The sequence below is a fragment of the Siphateles boraxobius genome, unplaced genomic scaffold, assembly GCF_051911475.1.
Source record: "Siphateles boraxobius isolate OS27281-9 unplaced genomic scaffold, OSU_SipBor_1 151, whole genome shotgun sequence".
Lineage (NCBI taxonomy): Eukaryota > Metazoa > Chordata > Actinopteri > Cypriniformes > Leuciscidae > Siphateles > Siphateles boraxobius.
The window spans coordinates 471,678-492,370 of NW_027508757.1; the positions used below are offsets into that span (position 1 = coordinate 471,678).

The 20,693-nt window shown below is 34.9% G+C and overlaps 1 protein-coding gene across 2 annotated transcripts in view; it reads left to right on the forward strand.

Moving 5' to 3' along the window:
* The first annotated feature begins 1,544 nt into the window (after positions 1-1,544).
* The window catches only part of LOC143738780 (testican-2), a 55,158-nt gene continuing 36,009 nt past the window's right edge, over positions 1,545-20,693 (forward strand). The window contains exon 1 of one of the 2 annotated variants that reach the window (XR_013204026.1): positions 1,545-1,784. Coding sequence is in view for 1 of the 2 variants with exons in the window: in XM_077230841.1 (XP_077086956.1) it covers positions 1,617-1,784 (168 nt within the window). In the remaining variant the exon portion in view is untranslated. The remainder of the gene's footprint in view (positions 1,785-20,693) is intronic. The other variant, XM_077230841.1, reaches the window with a different exon arrangement.

The window sequence follows — 20,693 nt, forward strand, 5'->3', positions numbered from 1 at the left end:
ATTTCAGAAATGTTAATTTCATGGGGGGTAAATTGTAAGTAGCCTCATATTTACAAACGCTGCATAAATAACATGTAAGAATTGATTATTTGACTATAGGTCTATTGAAATACTGTCATCTTTTTTAATGCAATTCCATATTGATTTTCTGGGATCATAGATATGTTTGTAAATATAGCCTACATGCCTAAATTGTGCTTTTGACAGACTTCCGGAAAGAGTTTGATTTACTAAACAACCTATATTCCAGTGGCTTGAATGGATAAATAAAATGTGAGATTAAAACGGATTATAACAATTTTAATCTAAACGTTAGACTAATGATCTGTTTTAGAGCGTCTGCCGCGTAATCAGACTTGTGATACAGAAGAATTATCTTTATATGAGAAACGTGAAAATGTCCATTTCACACACACACACACACACACACACACACACACACACACACACACACACACACACACACACACACACACACACACACACACACACACACAGGTGCTGATCTGTGTGTAGATGATGATGATGATGATGATGATGATGATGGCCATGTTTGTTCATCCCACACTCTCATGTCAACAGAGCGGGGAAATTGCAGTATAATCTGGGATTATTATTGAATCCTCATATGCTCATTAGACTAATCTCTGGTTGACTTTATTCCCCTGAATATTCCACTAAAAATAGATGAACTTAGCGCTGAAACAAACTGTTGCTGTGGTGAATACCCTGCATTATAATCACTAACAAAAATACCATATTACCATGTTTTTGGACATGTACTATGGTAATACCGTTGAATTCATTGAAGTAGCCTACCTTAACATAGTTTTATGCTTATTTATGAGTATTTTAATATGGCAATCATTCAATACCATGATATACAGTATTCAACATTTGAAGTGGATCAAAAAAGTTAATCAAAGTCGTCCTATAAGACAAGAATGGGTATTGATTCAAAAATTCATGTATAACTTTGATGAAAGGTTTTGATACACTTCAAATGTTGACTATATATCCAGGAATCACCACTGGACTTTGTTTGAAGGGATTAATTGCGTTTAGCTAAGGTTTGAAAAGGATTTTTGACCTATATCATGGTGGTGGAATATTTCTATGGCTTTTAAAGAGAAAATATTCCTACAAAATGTACTCTGGTGGGACAGTAATGGTAAATGAGGGTCATGCTAAACATTTATAATATGTATGTAAAACTGAAACGTATGAAATATATATAGCCTACACACTGTAGCTTATACTGTAGGCTATATTTTAGGCTACCTACTGTAGCCTACATCATTCCATCGTACTTCAAAGAATACCATGAGATTGACATGCTAAATGTGTAAAATGGGTAATATAATGCTACTCTGGTCATTATTTCGTAAATGCCAACATCAATTTATAAATTTAATTGCCTCAGTTCAACGGCACTTGCACAGAAAGCGACTCCTGGATCTCTCTCTCTCTCTCTCTCTCTCTCTCTCTCTCTCTTTCTTTCTCTCTCCCTCCCTCTCTCTCTCTCTCTCTCTCTCATCACCAGTTCGTCACCTGAGCTGTGATCAGACCATCGCCTCGCTAAGATCTCTCTCGTGTTTCTTCGTGAGAAACGGATCATGATGAGCGGTTTATGTGTTGTTCAGCTGCTGCTCGTTACACTGATGATGAGCGCGAGGGAAGCGCGGGAAATCGGTGGCGGGAATTTCCTTGAGGACGAGCAGCAGTGGCTCTCAACCGTCCACCAGTACAGCCGAACCGTCAGACACTGGAACCGCTTCAGAGACGTGAGTTTCCCGCCATTTATTGCCCGTGTCAGTTTAAAATCAGTTTTTTTTACAACAATCTGACTGAACTACAACATTGCAAGGGTAGTAGCCTATATTTTTAAAGTATTGACAAACACCTTAAAGTCTTGACTGCAAAAATGCCGTTTACCCCTTTTCACAGTTACTGCCATGAATAACGATATTGTTCTTTTTAAACATGAATAACCCCTGTGGTGGGGCACGTTGTCATATCGGAACCTGATTGGCTCTGATTTGAGAATACTTTTTCTTTTTATATATATTTTTATACATTTTATCTATGTATTATAGGCTGCCAGCAAAATGTTAAACGAATTAAAATAATTATAAAAATAAAAACTATTTAAATTTTACATTTATCTGTGTTGAGATAAATGTTTGAAGCCAACATACAGTGCTAGAGTAAATCTGATGTACAAGACTTATTGAGATATAGACTTTGTAACAACTAGCCCCATTATCTGCTGTTGCAATGCAAACTATGAAAGTGAATATTATTATTGTTCTAAAAAAAATGTATACAAATAATGTTTCATTGTTTATTTTGGGTCCTCATTTTGGGATGTAGGATATGGATTGGAAACCAAATTTGTTATCAAACATACTTTTAATTAATTTAATTTTGATTCATTTTAGCTTATCATGGCTAGCTTATTGTGAATGTGATTAATACTGAATATATTTATTTAGTTTTGGACTCTTTTTTTAAAATTTGGAATTACTCTAGCTTTATCTACAGTAGCTTAAAGTTGGCATGATATGGAAGTTGCGCTAGTGTTTTCTTCCTTATTGTGCCTTATATGCAACAAGAACAAATGTGGGCGGGGCTTGATTTTGTCTGTGGGCAATTGATTGGATGGTTGTGGTTTGCTATTGGTGGATCTCATGTGAGTGACAGGTTGCCCCGCCCACATCATCAGAGAAGAGATGCTGCAAGAGGAAGTTATTCTGATTCAAGATTACCAGGAAAAGGAATTTAAAACGATGTGCACAGATATTTCACTATTATATTATATTATAGATATTTCAATAGTTCCTGCAATATTCCTTTTTTTTACATTTTGATTTCATGGTGACTTGAACATATAGTGAAGAACCTTTAACATCCAAGGAATTGTTCCATTGCACAAAAGCTTCTTTCTAGTGATAAACAGTTCTTTAGATGTTATTCAAATGTTCTTTTTAGAACTGATCACTGAAAGGTTATTTGGGGAGCCAAAAATGGTTCTTTGGCATCGCTGAGAAGAAACATTGTTTTTGTGTTGCTGTATGTTTTAGTGTAAGACACAAGTTTTATATTCATCTGTATTATGTTGATAACGATATTGTAGTTTTTTCAGCAAGGGAACTTTCTCTGCTCTTTTCCACACATGATCTCAGCTCATCTCCATCACGTGTGTGTAAGAGAGACTGGGAAACGGGGAAGTTGTGTGAGATATGACATCTGAAGTCTCGTCTGCTCCCCGAGGTCCTCCTGTCTGGATGAGTTAGCGCAACAAAGACAGACATTGTGTGTTTTGTGTTTGTTTATTGGAGAGAAAGACACCTTGGGAACTGTCATTCAGTGCAGGACTCACTTGGAGTGTGTGTGTGTGTGTGTGTGTGTGTGTGTGTGTGTGTGTGTGTGTGGTTTAGGGGAACCTCGTCAGATTAGCAGTGATGTGATTGGTTAGTCAGACGGCAGTATTATGATCCTGGCGATGACAAACTCAATTGTGTCGTATATCCGAGAGAAACGCTTCTGGAACAAGAACAAATGTAGGCGGGGCTTGAATGTGTCTGTGGGGAATTTATTGGATGGTTGTGGTTTGCTATTGGCTGATCTCATGTGACTGACAGGTTGCCCCGCCCACATCACCAGAGAAGAGAAGAAATGCTGCAATAGGAACTTATTCTGATTCAACATTACCAGGAACAGGAATTTAAAACAATAAAGATGTGTAAGCCTATAGGGATGAACCGATATTAACATTTTGGCCGATACCGATAATTCTTTATATTTGAAAGCCGATAACCGATATATTGGCCGATAAATCTAAATCCAAAGTTTTATATATTTTTGAGAGCCTGATAAAAAAAAACAAAAGTCTCATCTTTAAAATCCATGTCCCAAACACAATTATACTGATGTTCTTATTATAATCTTTTTGTAGCCGATTCACACGCTTCACATGTTACACTTTGCCGTATCTTTCTTTTTTTTAAGGGATTTCAATCATATTTCAAGCAATTCAAAACCATCATGTTGAACAGTGTGCATCTGAATTGTCTCTGCTGAAGAAAATAATACATTATTTATCGGCTTTAATATATCGGCTAAATCTTCTTTTCAGGCCGATAACATTAAAAATGAACATATATCGGCCGATACGGATGGCCAATATATCGTGCATCACTATGTAAACCCCATTGAGATGAACTTCATTTGAACCCACACAGCCTAAAGACGGTATGAAACACATCTGTTTTTTTTCTTAACCCTTTAAGTGTCACCCCCTTTTGAATAGTCATGAAAATGCACATTGCGAACTTGGTTATATTTCAAGACTGCGTTGGAATATAGATGTAAAATTGGTCTTGTTTTAAAGAAGACATTTGGCAGATTTTTGTAGAAGTTTGAGTTTATGAAAATGTTCAATGTAAAAATTTAATTATTCATATTTTATATAAAATATATATTTTCAAAACATATTCTCTAAAACTGCGAGAAAATCAAAGCCAAAAATCTGAACATGTTGTGTTTCAAATTTTAGGTTGATATCTCAAAAAATGAACACCAGACTCCATTACTGCACATATAAGGGTGCCTCAATTTACATGTGCGGTTTGAGTGATTTGAACCATTATTTCAAGAATTTTAATACAATTTATGAAGTAGACATCCTATTCAGAAGTAGTATGGGAAGTTTGGCAGATTTTGATATGAATTCAACCTCTGATAAACACATAAAAAGAACACGTATGTGCGTTATAGCTCACCGCCTCATCACAAATGGTGCATCTATTATATATTTTTTTCTTTATATTTAAAACAGTTTCAGACCTTTTTTTCTAAAAAAATAAATAAAACCGAATGGATGTTTTGAACTCTTGGCATGAAAATAAACTTATTTCATGATTTTTCATGTTCATTACTATTACAAAATAAAGGTCTGAACACGCTTTAGGAGTATGAAAATATTCTTGTCGCAAATTGATAAATTATGGCTCCTCTGTAATTTATTTTTAAAATCAGTCACCAAATATGGAAACTAGATATTGTAAGCTTTCAAATGATATATAGTTTGTCAAGATTAGTTTAGGTTTAGTATAGGATATTGCTGTTTTAAATCTGTAATGGCTACGGCAGATTTACCGTTGGACTCACTCGTGCACGAATACTGGAGACAAAAGTTAAAGTGGAATAGTCAAGATGTCTCATTTATTTTGCTTCCTAATTTAAATACTGAGATCTGTGTGCAGCCTTGAAACGGCATTTTACATGATTTTCATTCATGCATTTATCTTTCAATTTAATTGAGCTTTTTTTCCATGCATGTTTGTGACAAACTCAAAGTCTGAAAGTGCATAATCACAAAAACACGATGAGATGATGGAGTTCTGAGGAATAAACATCAGGCATCCTAGATAAACTTCTGATGCATTCAGATATGTTTTATCGAGGTCACGTTATTTGAAGACATTTGATTAATGCTACGGTCAGATTGCTTACAATTTGATTTAAACCATGTAATATTGCAGTGTCAGTCTGCTTGTGAGTAAAAAGTGATAGATACAAGACTGGTAATTTATTCTGCTTCCAGTACGCGTGAGAGCTGAATGCACACGGATATCGTGATGCACGATGCATAATGTGTGAATAAATGAATCTTTTAAAACTTCAGAAAGTTCACGCTGGTCAGAGGTGAAATCTGGAGTGTTATAATGTAAATTATGAGCTGATGCATTGTGCCATATGCCAGTGTAGCGATGTTTCCTCACACTAACGATGTGTGTGTGTGATTAATGCTTCTGTGTGACATGTTTATTCACACTCTTGACACTGTAAACACAGTTGCTGAGCCTCATGCTACACTTCTGTACAGTAGCAGTCTTGTGTTTCTGAGAATGAGTGTTGAACGAATGGACCCGTTGCTTTTTACTTTTGCAATATGATTCTGACAGGGTCCAAAATTAACTTTTTACCACCCCTGCTAGTTGCGGGTGAATTCTGAAAGTTTATACCAGCCATAATTAGTTCTTATCAGCCATGAAATAGTATTTTGCATGATTTTTATTCATGCATTTACCATGCAGTTAATTTATTGAGCTGTTTGTTTTCCTAGCAACTCTGCATATGAAAAAGCACTCACAAAAACATGTTATGCTGTTTCATTTCATTTCATGTTATTTTATTTGATTTTTATGCAGTTTTTTTGTTTTATGTTGTTGTTTCATGTAATGTTATGTTTAATATTTTGTTTTTGTTTATTCATGTTATGTTACTTTATGTATTATATTTCATTTTATGTTGTTGCATGGTGTTATGTTAAATTATGTTATATATGCTTATATATACTTAGGTTTTTTGTTATGGTTCATGTTTTATGCTGTTTTTGTTATGATTTGTTCTTTAATGGTATGTTATGATACATTGTTTTAGATTTTATTTATGTTATATTTTATTTTATGTTGTTTCATGATGTTATTTTTTATGTTGTTATTCCATGAACAACATCACATAAAACATGTTATGTTTTTTTTATAATGTTTTGTTGTTTAATTTTTTTATGTTATGTTGTTTCACGTTGTTATGTTTTATTATATCTTGTGTTTTGTTTTATGTTGTGTCAGCTTATTTTTTCATGTTTTGTTATGACATATTATGCTATTAAATTATCTTTATTTTGTAGCTATATGAGAAATATTCCTCAAATATTTGTCACCACATGGAGGTATGAAGCATAAAAACTGGGCATTCTAGATAATCGTATGATAATAAATGTTAGTAGATGGCATGATTTGAACAACTCATGTCTCTTATGGTCAGAGTTATTCTTACTATTTGATATAAACCATTTAATATAGTCAGCTTGTGTATATTTTGAGCTTGCTGCATATTAAATATGGATTCAGAATACTAAACTGCACTATGACAGAAATGCAGGAGTGTTTTGGAGCTTGAGGAGATTCGCTGAGGGAAATCGACTGATGCTCCTGTCACGTTAACACCTGTTTTTGCATAATGCGATGCAAATCTCAAACTCCAGAACAGATTCGAGCACAATTAGCAGAAGCTGCTGAAGAGACGTCACTCAATGCACTGAGTAATATCTGTGCGCCGGAGCAGTTATTGATTAATAGCTCTGCAGAACGGCATCATTATTATTAATAACAGCAGTATTCCCGAGACAATCGCCAGCAGAGCGGCGTCTCATCACCATCAGTTATGCCAAGGAGAATCTGTGTTATCTTGCAGTCATGCTTCTGACAGATTTCTTGACTCTGATAATGCAGCGTCTTACACAGATGGCTGTTTCTCAGGAAAATATGTGCAGAGAATGATTTGCTGCAACTGCTGAAAATCAAACACTTTCCTGTGAGTGTTTAATTCATGGTGTAAGGTTGTTGTATTTTCATGCAACGATGATGTGAAGAACCATTTTTGGTTCCTATAAGAACCTTTCAGTGCTCAGTTTTTAAAGTCCCCCTGTAGTCAATAATTTTATCCCTTAAAACTCATCTTTGATCACCAATTTTCCTTGATCAAAAATTCTTTATGCATTAAAATATCTTGAATGTAACTCGACACCCTTGCCTCATTTAGTATACGTGGTTCTATGAATATGCAAATGAGCCCCGCCTCCACTCACTCACTTAGAGATCCACTCGTTGACGATCACACGTTGATCTGATTGGTTACAAGGTAGTTTGTGACGTCAGAAACACCAGCGATTTCAAAGCGTGTTTTTGAGACTGTCTTTGGTTCACTGCAGTTTTAAGCAGAAAATACTCAGCAATGCTGTCGACTTATGAATTTACACATGGTTTGTCTTAAAGCATATTAAAAACACCACATAGACATATAAACAACATTAAAAGCTGGATTTTCACCACAGGGGGACTTTAAAAGAGACATTTTACTTCACTTAGTGTGAAGAACATCTAAAGAACCTTTTATGGAAGGGAAAGATTGCATGGATGTTAAAGGTTCTTCATGAAACCATTGATGCCAATATTAACCTTTGTTTTGAACAATTTGTACACACATATTCTGGCAAAATAGTGAGCCAACCTGACGTTTGCAACCCATTTTACTTCTGTAATGTGGCGTATTTCAATAGAGCAAGTTTCTGAGTGTTGTTTTATTTAAGGGGAATTGATTGGATGAAGATGAACTAGGGGTTGTGCGTCATTCAGAACTAAATGAAGATCAAACACTTGCTTGTTTTCATAATTAGTAGCAAGTAACATTGGATATAAGTGTCTGCTAAATGAATATGAAAGAAGAATGCTTTTTAATTTCCAGAGGTGACGAAAAGGAAGCAAAATTGCAATTCAAATTTTGATGTAAGGAACTAGAATTAATTTTGTCAACATGTTGAATTGGTTGACAAAGACTTGTTTGAAAGTTAAAAAACAAAAGTTTTAAAAGCCTTGAAGATTTATGTTTCTGAAATGCCATCCGTTTCTTGTGCCAAATCAATTCCAATTCCATTTAAAAGGAGCCAGTTGTTTTCATTGTCGTTGTTTTAGCAGATAAAAAGAGAAGATCTGGAATACACAGAGACACACAAGCACAAATGTCTTGGTTTTCAACTGTATGTGTTGAAGTGTGCTTTTGGTTTTCACGTGTGTTAATGAGAAACTAATGAAAGACAGATTGATGATGACTTCATTTTGGGAGTTTATGGATTTATGGTCACTTTCCTCTTCGTGTCTCGGCTCATAATCGGTCTTGGCGGTGTTTGCGTGTCCTAATCATGTTTAGGAATATGTTCTGATGTGGCATCTGTTATAAACGGAAAAGCAGCATATGATGTGTTTAACCTGTTTACTCGGAAACACTTTATTACCATATATGGTAAACGGTTCAGGAAGTGGGTGTGGCATGAGCAAATGATTATGCAAATGCATGCATAAACTGCTCATGTGTAATTGTCCTTCTAAAAGCTTTACTGGGATCTGAGGCCTTATTTTACATTCAGGACACGTTATTCATAAAAGAACAGAAATCTTGCTGTCAGAGACAGTGGATGGTCTTGTCTTATTTTTTATTTTAGTTGTTATAGCAACCATAGGAATATTGCAGTGTGTTTTAATGGTAACACTTTACAGTATGGGACCCAATGCATGCATTCATGAGCAATACGTTTGTTACAGTATTTATTAATATTTGTTATTGTTAGCTAATACAAATAAATGTTAGGTCTTTAAGTAATATTAATAGAAGGTTTTAATAATGCATTAACCCTTTAAGTCCTGACATATGAAATAATGGTAAAAAAATAAGAAATAAATCGGGGTCCCAAAATCAGCAAAAATATGTAATTTGGTGCCGATATAAAAGTAATTGTGATTTATCATTGTGGCATTCTCTATGCTCTTTTAATTCAAACTCAATACATTTTATTTATTTGAAGCCAGACTCATATCTACAGCATGCCCGTTTGTTCAGTCAGTTATTTTGATGTGAATTCATAAAGTTTTGTCTTACGGCCGCCATGATGGTGCTTAATTCTTAATGATGCACCCGGCCTTTAAAACTTTAATGGTCAGAAACCTTTCTCCCGGTCTGCAGCTCTCGGTATCACTGGAGCGCTGTATAAAACCAGCACATGCACTGAAGTTGAGCTGGAAGCCGTGTTTGTCCTCCTGCATATGCTTGCAGTCAGACAGCAGGGGATTGTGGGTAATTGCTTTTGCCCAGGGCGATGTGACCAGTGCGTGTGTCCTCCCCTGCCCACACCGTTCTGCAGGTTAGAGGATCATTTCAAGAGAGTTTAGATAATGCACATTAAAGTGCCCTATTATGCTGTTATTAAAGGCTCATAATGTTGTTTTAGAGTCTCCTACAATAGTTTTACATGCATACAAAGTCAAAAACACTTTAATTTTCTCATAATATTGCCACATCAGCAGTCCTTTTATAAAAAGCCTCAATAAAGGATTCAGTCTCTCTAAGCTCCGCCTCTCTGAGAGATGCTCTGCTGTGATTGGTCAGAAAACAAATGCTCATTATCATATCTGAACAGTGATACGAACAGTAACGATGGCGTGATTTTTACCGTATCAATCTCAGAAAACAGCGTCTTCTCGACACGAACAACACGAACCAAACTCTTCCAGTCTCAGATAAACTAGTGTTTGAGGGCGGAGCTAAGAGACGCTGTTCAGCCAATCAACACCAGAGCCGGGCATTATGCAAATTAGTTACACATCTACATAGATTGAGTAGGAAGTGAGACTGAATTACGACTCGTTTCAGGCAGTTCAGAATCAATTATTTATTTTTGGAAACAAACTTTTATCTTTGAAACTTTGCAGAGCTTTTACATTCACAAACAACTCGATTAGACACTACATTAAAGAGATTATCCCAAAAAGCACTTTAAAGCAAGTTTTTATGACCATTTTACATCCGTTATCTTATGTACTTTGAATTGAAGCAGTATTCAGCTAGTTAAATAATGCAATAGTTGATTTTATCTGTCAAAAGTTGGTTGGATGATGAAAAGTGTTTCTATTCAATTGGTTGGAAAGTAAGATGGATTTGTGTAGTCAACAGAAAAGGAAAGTTCTTTCAGGTGGTACATTTTTGATAAAAGATTATTAAGACATTATTATATTATTTAAAATAACATGCACTTATGAATAAGTCCATGAACATGAGTCTAGAAAATAAATGGGGTGAGTTTTAATTTCATGGTAACTTTAACAACCTAATTCATGTTGTTTTTTTCCCAGTTTTGCTACTTCCTCAATACAAAATCAGCTATTTGTTCAGTCCAGCTTTATGTGCAGATGCAGTTTCCAGTGTTTTTGCACATGCAATGGAAATGTAAAAACGTCCTGGTCTTTAAGCGTCAGGATTGATGTTGTTTAGCAGAAGGCGTGTTCCTCTCACTGAGTTTTATTATGTTTGTGAAGGGTTATTGTTGAAATGCATCATTTAGTAAACAATGGACAGTAAACACAAACACACAAGGAGTTTGTCAACGCACATTAGTTTAGTCACACACACTCTCAGACTCATGCATATGCAAGAAACAGCTTTACTTTGAGCAGCCAGATTTATACGTGTTTGTGTGAAAGAGCTTGTTAATATTTCCAGACACAGACAGTAATAGTTATGCCGAGATCAGACTCTGTTACAGAACCAGAAATGCATTGAAATATATGCAAAAGGAAACATGATTGTTTGGCCAATGCATTGCATGTGTTCCTGTCAAATATGCTTTAACATGCATGCTTGTTTTACTATCACGTTGCAAATCTCAGTATTTATAGAGTTATCTTGCTATTAAAATAGTTGTGTTATTAGGTAGATGGAGTATGTTAATATTTTAAGTAACTTTTAATGTTAATATTTTTAGACTTGTTCCGCAAGACATTCATTTCTTACACTGCAAAAAAAAAAAAAGATTTTCTAAATCAGTGTTTGTCTTGTTTTCAAGTCTAAAGATATAAACATTCTTAAATCAAAATACATTTATTTGAGAAACGAAATGACTTGTTTTCCGAACAATTGATCAAAATGAAAAGAGTTTTTGCTTAAAACATGAAAAAAAAAAAATCAGCAAATGGTGTCAGAAAATAATATTGTTTTCCCCTTGAATTAAGTTTATTTGTCTTACCCCAATGGCAGATATGAAATATGTTTTTGTTTTAAGCACAAACTCACATAATTTTGATTGATTTTTTCAGAAAACAAGACTTAATATAAAGTCATTTTGCTTAAGAATAGTATGTAAAGTCATTTTAAGAATGTTTTGATATCTGTGAAAACTTTAGGGTTCTTGACTCAATTTTAAAGAACCCTTTATACCAAAAGGATTCTATACACTGGAAAAATGTCTTAATTAATCACAACCGCCTATATTGCGAGAGATTGTTCATTAATTGGCTTACAGTGATTAGAGTAATGCCGGGTGTACACCAAAGGATTTTCATAGTCCCAGACTAAAGACCGGCAGTCTTTAGGAATCTTACTGGAGTCTCGGCGCGCTCCCGTCGTCTCGATCGTTAAATGTGAGGTGATAATCTGCAGTCGGCGACCCGATTTATGCCAGTCTTTCTCTAGTCTTTCATATCAAACATGTTTGATATTGTCGCAAGTCTTTAGTCTGAGACTAAAAACTGTGAACCCAAGTCTTTAGATGTGAGCTGATAATCTTATAAAGTCTTTTCTAAATCTTGTCAAAGTCTTGAGGTGTGCAGAAAGCATAAGAGAGACTGAGTTAGAAGATCTTTATTTATTTATTTTTTTGCAGTGCAGAGTAAAGGAGTTTCTGGATTTATTGAAAGCCAGTCACATCTGATGTCATGTCAACATGCGCTGGATTATTTCAGAGTCTTCGCTGTTTTAAGAGCCTCTTTTGTGTGTGTTTGTGAGTGTATAAGCGTCGGGATCCTTCATTTGAAACCCTCTCGGGTGTCAGATCGGGTCTCAGATAGCAGGGAATAATTTAAGGTGGAGATATGATCTCCGACACAGATGGATTTCCAGGTATTGCATCTTTTGAAGGATCATAAATCATGCGTGACGTGAACGTACGTCTCTTCAGAATATCAAACCTTATAACAGAGCTCTTCCTATTTCTCCTGAAAGTCTTCTTTATTCTCGTCTCCTCTGACAGAAATCTTTCTGTTTCATGTGTAAAGACTGGTGTTCCCTCGGGATGAAGCCGAGGCGGTGCCTTTGAGATTATAATGTTTTAGAGGAAGTCTTTGTTCTCACTCGGTTTAATGGTTGTTCTGCGGTTCCTGAGAGGAAAGTGTTGGACAGAGTCTCTGCAGAATTACATAGAAATAAAAATTGAGTGTGAGGCAGTATATGATAAACATTAACAATGAACATTTAAAACAGAATCTCACCAAACATGTCTAGAAAGGTCATATTTCACCCCAAAGTGACGAGAAATAAGTGTATTTTGCATAAAGATATTAAGGTTATTAATGGGCTTAAATGTTGTGAACATCATGTAAACTCTAATAATGCGTAACTGTCCGAATATAGAGTTTATTTTCCTCAATGCTAAATAAAATTTCCCTTTTTTTATCTTGAAAATGTATCTGGACATATTAGATTTGTATGCAGTGTTATTTTAGTTTTCATTTTAATTTATTAATATATTAAATTAGATTTTATTTTTAGTGTTTGTGTTAATTTTAGTTACATTTTTAGTCATTTTGTTATGTTTTTTCCCCCTAATTTTATTATTAATACAAATAAAACTTTGGCTTAACTTATTTTTAAAATTTCTTTCCAGTTAATAACTTTGGTCCAGTTTTAATAACTTAAACTTATTTCAGTTTCAGATTTCTAATTTTAATTTAAGTTTTTCAACTAATATTTATATTTTATTTTATTTCAGCTTCATTACAAATAACAGAAATGTTTTTAATAGTTTTAGTTTTGGATAACGATGATAACCCTCATAAAATTGCCGTTCAGTTTTGATCTTGGAAATAGAGGGCCCTATTTTAACGATCTGAAATGCAAGTCGTGAGCTTAGAATTATACGGTTCTATCTCCACTTTTGGTCGAAATTGAGTTTTTGACATAATCTTATCCATTAGGTGTTTATTAATGCCTGTGTGGTGTTATTTTTGTAAAAAAAAATATTTTGTTAGTAGTTATTAATAAAATAAAAAGGTTCCATCTCACAAAACAGCAGGGATTTAAAAACTTTTATGCTCAATATCTCAGAACTACCCTAAACGGAGATAGAACTGTATAATTCTATAATATAATATTTATAATATAATTCTAAGCTCACGAAGTGTCAAAGCGCAAGTAACTTTGTGGGCGGATCTCGGCGCTGTTGCTATTTAACCGGCGGGATAAATGCCTCTTGCGCCTGGCGCAAATCTAAAAGGGGTTGGTCTGAAGAAGCTTCATTATTCATAGGTGTGGTTTGGGCGTAACGGGAAACAAACCAATAAGAGCTTTATATCACATTCCCTTTAAGAGCATGATGAACGAGGTGCGCTTGTTCCATGGCGCAATACTATTATAACGACGCATTTACCAGGCGCGCTTCAGAATCGGTTCACAGCCGAGGAGACAAAATAGCATGAGGGAAAGTTTGCGCCGGAACACGCCGCCTCTTTGCGCTGAACCGCCCCGGGGAGCGCAAGTGTATTTCTTAGTTAACCGACGTGTGTCTGTGGAGGGAAAAGTCCGCTTTGCGCGGGTGCAAAACAGGAATGATACATGCGTCAGTGTACAAAGTCATTTGCGCCGGGTGCAAGATAGGGCCCATAGAGTTATTTTGCATTTTAATTCAATTTTGTGTAAGGTTAAATATAAACTTTACATTAAGGTTCACTAGTTAAAATTAGTTAATGTATTAACTAACATGAACAAAACATTTGTTTCAGTATTTATTAATCTTTATTAATAATTTGTTAGTTAATAGAAATACAGCTGTTCATGTTAGTTCACAGTGCATTAACTTTATTATTGTTTTATTAATATTTTAAATTAGCTTTTATTTTTATTTTTTGTGTTAGATTTTTAGTATTTTTTTAACGAATTCAACAAATACAACCTTTGATTTTAATAACGTATTAGTAAATGTTGAAATTAATATTAATAAATGCTGAAGAAGTATTGTTCATTATAGTTCATGTTAACTAATGAATCTTATTATGAAGTCAGATTCTGGGTAAAATATGTCCGTTTTCTTCCGTTGTCAAAGTTGCTCTTTTAAACGTATTATTCTTGATTGCTTTGACAGAATAAGTTCAGATGATGATGATTGTGTTATGATGATCAGATGATGATGATGTTAGTGTTGTGGACGGGACTGTGTTGTGAATCTCACCGCTCAGTACATTAACTCTGGCCACACGATAAGAGCCGGAGGTTTGTTTTTATATTCTGCAGGAGGAGCCCGACACACACTCGACTGAAGCAAATGTCCAGTTTCACGGTGCTCATATGGCCGGACTGATATGAAACTGCGTTTCGTGAAGAGCCTTAATGCATTTCTGACAGGAGGCAGCGGCGGGTCTTTTATTTCTCCGCATTTCTGTCAGTGAATGGCAGCGCTGCAAGAGCGACAAGCATAGAGGACAAAAATAGTGAAAGAAAGCAACAAGAAAAATCAATTTTGACAGAGCTTTCCTGACAGGGATGCAATGCACACTATTACTCAGTTCAAAAACGTAGTGAGCCGCCTATTTAAACAGCATTTAAGACGTTTTAGGACATTAAAGGGGTGGTTCAGGATTTTGGACATCGGACCTCATTTCCAAGTTAGCCTGGGTGTTATTTATCTAGGGTTCACAAGTCTCACACATTGGCCGTGAGACACACGCAATTCAACCAGTTCACACGCTCACACCGTGTATTTCTCACGCTGAAAAGCCAATGCCAACCAAGTTGTCATGCAAGCTTTATAATGTTGTATACGAGGCGCAGGCACACAAAGTGAAGTTTCCTGCCGCCAGCGCGTATCTCGGCCAGATTGTGTTCGTTACTAGGCAAAATAGATGCGCGAACACACGGAAGTTGACGGAACATTCTCGGCCACCGTACGTTCGTTACTAGGTAACCAACAACATCGCGCGAACACACGTCGTGATGGAGAAGGCAAGTCGGAAGAAAGCTCGTCTAACATTTTTAGGCTTGAACATTTAATATATAGCCCATCGTTTACATTATTATTGATGCAGCCAAAAACTCTAGCTTCGGCTCAGTTTGGCTAGCTTACGTTATCTAAAACTAAGGGAAATGTTAGTGGGTATGGGAAGGAATGAAGATGTATTTCTTCACTTTATTTTAAATGATGTATTATACTGTATTAATAGTCTTTCTAGGTACATTAAGGCTACATGTATTAAAGCAGAGTGCTCTGGGTAATGTTTTATATCCTGTCAAAACACATTAATCATTGTATTTGTATTTTTCAAAGATGTCAGGGAAAAAGCGAAAAGATATTTTATCATTCTGGGCACCAAAGGGCAATTTAAGCCCCCTAAAAAGGTTGCAAGGCATCAAAATGTGCAACAAACACTTACAACACAAAACACAATTCATAAGCTGGATTGTGTACTCTTGTGTACACACACACACACACACACACAGACACACACACACCCACACACACACACACACACACACACACACACACACACACACACACACACACACACACACACACACACACACACACACACACACACACACACACACCTTAATACTCTAATATCCATTTGTTCACAATGCCCCACCACACAATAAATCATTATACTATTTCGACTAGACACATTCAAAATGCAAAAAGATTTGTTTTTCCAAACAGTTTGGAGCAATTTGTTATATTTTTGTAATTTTTGTATATTTGTAATTTTGAAATATAACCTTAAAGAGTATATTTGATGTGATGAATTGCTGTGTCATTTATCAGATTTACCAATTGTCATAATTTCAATTTGTGCTGGTTAATTATGAACAATGGGTAAAATTGGGGGGCGGGGATGGATGGGGGCGGGGCTACATTAGGGCTCCTCCCCTAACCGCATGTGATCTCACTCCAAGCTTTTGATAAAACTTGAGAACCCTGTTTATCAGTGGAGACAGTTTTCAAAAATGTTCATCCAGTCTTTCCAGTGTCACGACTCAGCGACTCAGCGGTTTCTGCTAGCCTGCCATTAAACACAGTTTTACCCACTCCACAGTTCACCAAAAGCAAATCAATTATAACGCCAGACTATCGATGTAAATGTCTGTTGAGAGATTAATGTTAGGAATCAAACTACTCTTGCATCTCAATGATCGCATTACATTTACAGGAACTAGTTTCTCAGCATCGGCGGAGGTTTACTTCACTCCGGTTAGTAGTATTGGTAGTAACAGAAGCGCACTACAGTCGGGACGTACGGCTAGCTAGTAGTAGCTTTCTGTATTCTGTTCACTTTTTTAAACTTTTATTCACTTAAATAATTTGCCAAGTGTTGCCTTTTAAAAAGAGATCAAACTTCAGTCTGGTGCTCTAAAGCGTTCAAGATTTACCACAGTTAAAGTTGAACAATTATGCTCAAAAAGTGAATAAATGGATTATAAATACAGCGTAAATATAATTTAGTGCCATAAAATCCCCTAAAAATAAAAAATATTTTATAAAAAACATTATCAAACTAAAATATAGGTACAATCATTTCATTGAAAAAAAAAAATCAAACAATGACCGACACATGAAGAGCACCAGAGGGTTAAGAGTGTTAAAACATTGGTAAAAATGTTTATATCTAATTAAAATGGACTATTTTACCCAATATTTGAATGTTTTTTTGATCGTAAGTCGAGTGAAGTGCCTGTGTGTTTCAAATCAGATGGCATTTCATTTAGGAGTCTGCCTTGTAAAGTAGTTCCCTATGTAGACAGGTTATGAAGAACAGATAATCTGCTAGGAAATATGCTGTTCTCTGAGAAAGAGACCGCAGTAAAGCACTGCAGAGAGACGCGTTTGTGGAGACACTCCCCCGATCACAGACTGACAGTGACATGAGCGTCTCCACCGTTACAGAAACTGCTGGGTCATCGGCCCGTCACTCACTTCTCTGGTTCTGTCAATCAGCGGGACACACTGTCTTTAGATCATCCACGAGGAAATCTCACCGCTTTAAAAACAGACCATTTGGGGTTTTTCGTTTCACACCCTCCACTTGTGACTATCCGAAACACTCAAGACATAAATGTAAAATTTATGTGTTTGAATTGCATTTAAAATATCCATAAATTTGTGTTTAAAATGTTTTTATTAGGTAATCCAACAATTTTTTACAATCGTCGTTACATCGATTTTATGATTACTTATTAAAAACATAAGGAAGAAAATAAATAAATAATAAAACAAAAAAACAACAACAATACAAATAGGATGTTTTAAATAGTGCTGGGCAACGATTAATCACATCCAAAATAAAAGTCTGTGTTTACATAATATATGTGTGTGTGTAATTTGTATAATTATTTTGTATATATAAATACATACATATGCATGTAAATATTTACATGTATATACTATATATATATATATATATACAGTATATAAAAAATGCAGGGTTGTTTTAACCCAAATTTGGGTCAAATATGGACAAACCCAACTGCTGGGTTAACAAATGAAATTTAAAAAATGTAACCCAATGGCTGGGTTTGTCCACATTTTATCCAAATTTGGGTTGAAACAACCCAGCATTTTTTAGAGTGTATATACATATATATATATATATATATATACATACATAATTTATATTATATATAAATATTTTATATATAAATCATTTTTTTATTAAACATATACATGCATATGTGTGTATTTATATATACAAAATAATTATACACAGTACACACACATATATTATGTAAACACAAACTGTTATTTTGGATGTGATTAATCGTGATTAATCATTACCCAGCACTAGTTTTAAATAAACCAACTATTAAATTCAATGATGCATATTTGTCGTGTCGGTCATACATACACTGTAAAAAATGATCGTGATTTTAACGGTAAAAGACTGTAAAAATGCTACAGTGCAAAACTGTTAATTGGTTAACAGAAAGTTTCCTTACTATATACGGTAAATAACTGTGATAGATCTAACGGTACATTTAATGTAATTTTACTGTAAAATACCGTTAAATTTACAGTTTTTGTAAGTGAAAAAGAACAACTCATTGTAGAATTTACAGTGAAAAACCGTAAATTGACATTCCCACAATTTCCTGCGTGACACTTCACATTTTATGTATTTTTATTGAAATAACTATGTTTCTTCTTAGTTTTCTTAGTTCTTTTCTAATCAGTTATGTACATCAGGGTTTTATGTCACATTTAATGTTGTTAAATGAATGTTTATTGCATTTTTATAATTTCACGTGTGTTACCGTGATGGTGTTTAATGTTTGTGCGAATGAGATTGTGAAGCTTCTATATAATAGTATTAACTTTCTTGTGGAAGATTGCTTGTGATAAGCTTTGATTTATCACGTGACTCTCATCACTGCTGGGGTGATTGTTGGCTGTCAGTGTATTACAATGGTACAAAACAGATATTAATACTTCAATGGGTTGGTAAATTAACATTGAATCAGATTATGAAATACGGTTTATTACTGTAAATTTTACTTTAAGTCTGTAAAACCAATAACGTTGATACTGTATTTTTGACGGTAAAGTTCTGGTAACCACAGCTGCCAGTTTTATTCCGTAAAACTCACGAAAATGAACATAGGACAGTTTACGGGGCAGTGCTGCATCGTCAAGACACTTTAACCCAGGCAAAATTGAAATATTCAAGCGCAAGACGACATGAAAGGGAGCTCTCTTCATTACTCGTGTGCTGTGTGGGAAGATTTAATGTGCACAAACATCCACGTCTCAGACAGAGCTCGAAAACCGCATTGAACTCTTTTACGTCTTCTTGCGCTTGAAAATGCCAGTATTTGCGAGTATCCTCGTTAATATAGTCAGTTATGTCTTAAGTGAACATAAACAGTTGAGAAAGAAAACGCATGTGTATCAGTGTATTGCATCCGTGCATTCGCTCTTAAAGTGACAGCAGCCTAATAATCCTGCTCTCGTCTGTCATTAATGTTCATCTAACAACAAAAGACAAAAAGACTAATCTTGACTGAATAACTTTTGTAACTTTAACAAGGATTAATTTATGTTTAAAAAAAATGTTAAACATGTTGAATTTTTTACTGGTATTCAAAATGTTGGTGTCGTCATTGCTTGTTTTGGGGGGAAAAAAATTCCATGGCTGGAAAAAAAAACATTAATAAGTGTGTTTTGAATTCAAAATAACAAAGTTTGTATATTTGTCATCGATAAATCAAATTTCTTTCAATCTTTAAACTAACTAAATATTTCTTGATCTACATCTAGCCATATTTTTACCGTTCATGCTTTTGAACGGAGTAAATGTAATCGTTTTCACAGCGAGTTTATATAAACGCATTTTAAAAACATGATTATTTAAATAAAATTAAATAAATGCAAACGGATAATAATGAACTTCACGATTTGAGTGCAGAAACCGTACTGGTTTCGTACATGCATCACATTTAAATTTATTTTATTAGTTTGTTTATGTTGAAACTATAATTTTGAGGGTAATTTTGCATGCAAATTAAAATCAGAAATTTAGCCCTGAAAATTTTTGGAGTGAATTGTGACATGTCTCACTATTAAAACATCTATTATTTTGCTCGTAAAAAAAACAAAAAAAAAACACTTATTTATTCAGAATACAATTTTTATCTATTTTTGAATAGCTGTCAATGAGAAATGAAGCTTTTTACCCACATAGTGATATAGTTATTGATGCAGTCACTCTAACCAGCCAAACTTTGACCCTCGGCCGATTAATCAGCAGATATTTGGACATTATGAGATTGATTTCTACACATGACTATTGGAGCAGCCGTTGAGAAACCCGTATTGATCGAGCACTGGTGTCAATCTGCTCTTTTCTGCTTTGGTTTACATTTTGCTCATTCTCAAGGGCTTTGTCTGCATCTAATTGAACAGCGCAGCTCCTAAATTCTACAAAATCTCAAATTGATTGTGTTGGCAGAAGCGGCGCATACGGGTGTGTGAGTGTCAGATTAGTATGCGTGTGCAGAACCAGCGCAGCGTGAAGCATGCAAATTCTATTGGAACTAAATTT